The following is a 1,007-nucleotide window of genomic DNA, read 5'->3' as shown; positions in this document are numbered from 1 at the left end:
CCCTGACAGAGAGGCACAATCACTGTGTACCCATCTGCAGAGGACATCAAACACAAGTTAAATTTATGCGATGAGACGAATGTCAGTCAGTTTGTTTGTTACTTCATGGCAAATACTGCTTCACGCTTTTAAGGTCACCACCATTTTAGTAAACCGCTTCTTTGTGCAGCACTAAATGCTCTGCTTCAGACAATGAAGCTGCTCACTTGCCAGTTCTTTATGGCAGGTGGTTCATAAACTGACCTGTGGCAGATGGCACAGCGATGTTGCAGGGAGACCGAGGGCTCCGTGGCCTTACTGCACACGCCGCAGACAGAGGTGCGCCTGCGCTGGCAGCCCTCGCATACTGTGTAGCTCTCAAACCACTGTTCAGAGCCAGGAAGCTTTAGCCCTCTCATGCCACAGTCAATACACACACGGCACCGCTGAAAGAGACATTCAAATCAGGTTGGATGGCGGTGAGTTAAATGTGAAAAAATGTTTTTAGGGGAACCTTGGTTGAAAAATTCAAGTGGTTTGTCCATGCAGTTTTAAGCATGAGAAATGAGCAGAGCAACTATGTAAATAAATTGCACAGGCCCGATTTCTGCCTTAAATGGTGATATTACACAGATGAAGGGCATTTAAGAATGAGTCATGTGTTTAAGCTTACTTTGCACTTCCATGAATCAGGGGGCACGGAGTCTATGGCTGGCAGCAGACAGAAGGTGTGGTAGCCCTTGTCACAAGCATCACAAACCAGCATCTTCGAATCCTCCCCTGGTTGCCTGGATGTTATTGAAAAACATATACATTTACCACAAAGTCTTTGCAAACACCATTATAAATACAGTATTGCACCTGAAAATTCAGGATGAACTTGGCCAAAAACTGAAAATGAAAATGGTTTTATGTCCAATTTTAATAACAGAATTATGTTTCTACTTGTTGAAATATAAACATAAAAACTTCACTCAAACATAAATTACCAGGTTAAGTAAAAATGTATTACATCTGTACTATAGTAC

The 1,007-nt window shown here is 42.5% G+C and overlaps 1 protein-coding gene across 1 annotated transcript in view; it reads right to left on the bottom strand.

Moving 5' to 3' along the window:
- LOC107578459 (histone-lysine N-methyltransferase 2D-like) overlaps positions 1 to 1,007 on the bottom strand; it is a gene marked incomplete at its 5' end in the record, with an annotated part of 6,469 nt that overhangs the window by 3,887 nt on the left and 1,575 nt on the right. The window contains 2 exons of the mRNA XM_016264414.1: positions 31 to 34; positions 653 to 767. Coding sequence (XP_016119900.1) covers positions 31 to 34; positions 653 to 767 — 119 coding nt within the window. The remainder of the gene's footprint in view (positions 1 to 30; positions 35 to 652; positions 768 to 1,007) is intronic.

The sequence above is a fragment of the Sinocyclocheilus grahami genome, unplaced genomic scaffold, assembly GCF_001515645.1.
Source record: "Sinocyclocheilus grahami isolate Dianchi unplaced genomic scaffold, SAMN03320097.WGS_v1.1 scaffold10357.1, whole genome shotgun sequence".
Lineage (NCBI taxonomy): Eukaryota > Metazoa > Chordata > Actinopteri > Cypriniformes > Cyprinidae > Sinocyclocheilus > Sinocyclocheilus grahami.
The sequence above is the reverse complement of the archived record's forward strand: the minus strand, read 5'-3'. Positions and strand labels throughout refer to the sequence as shown.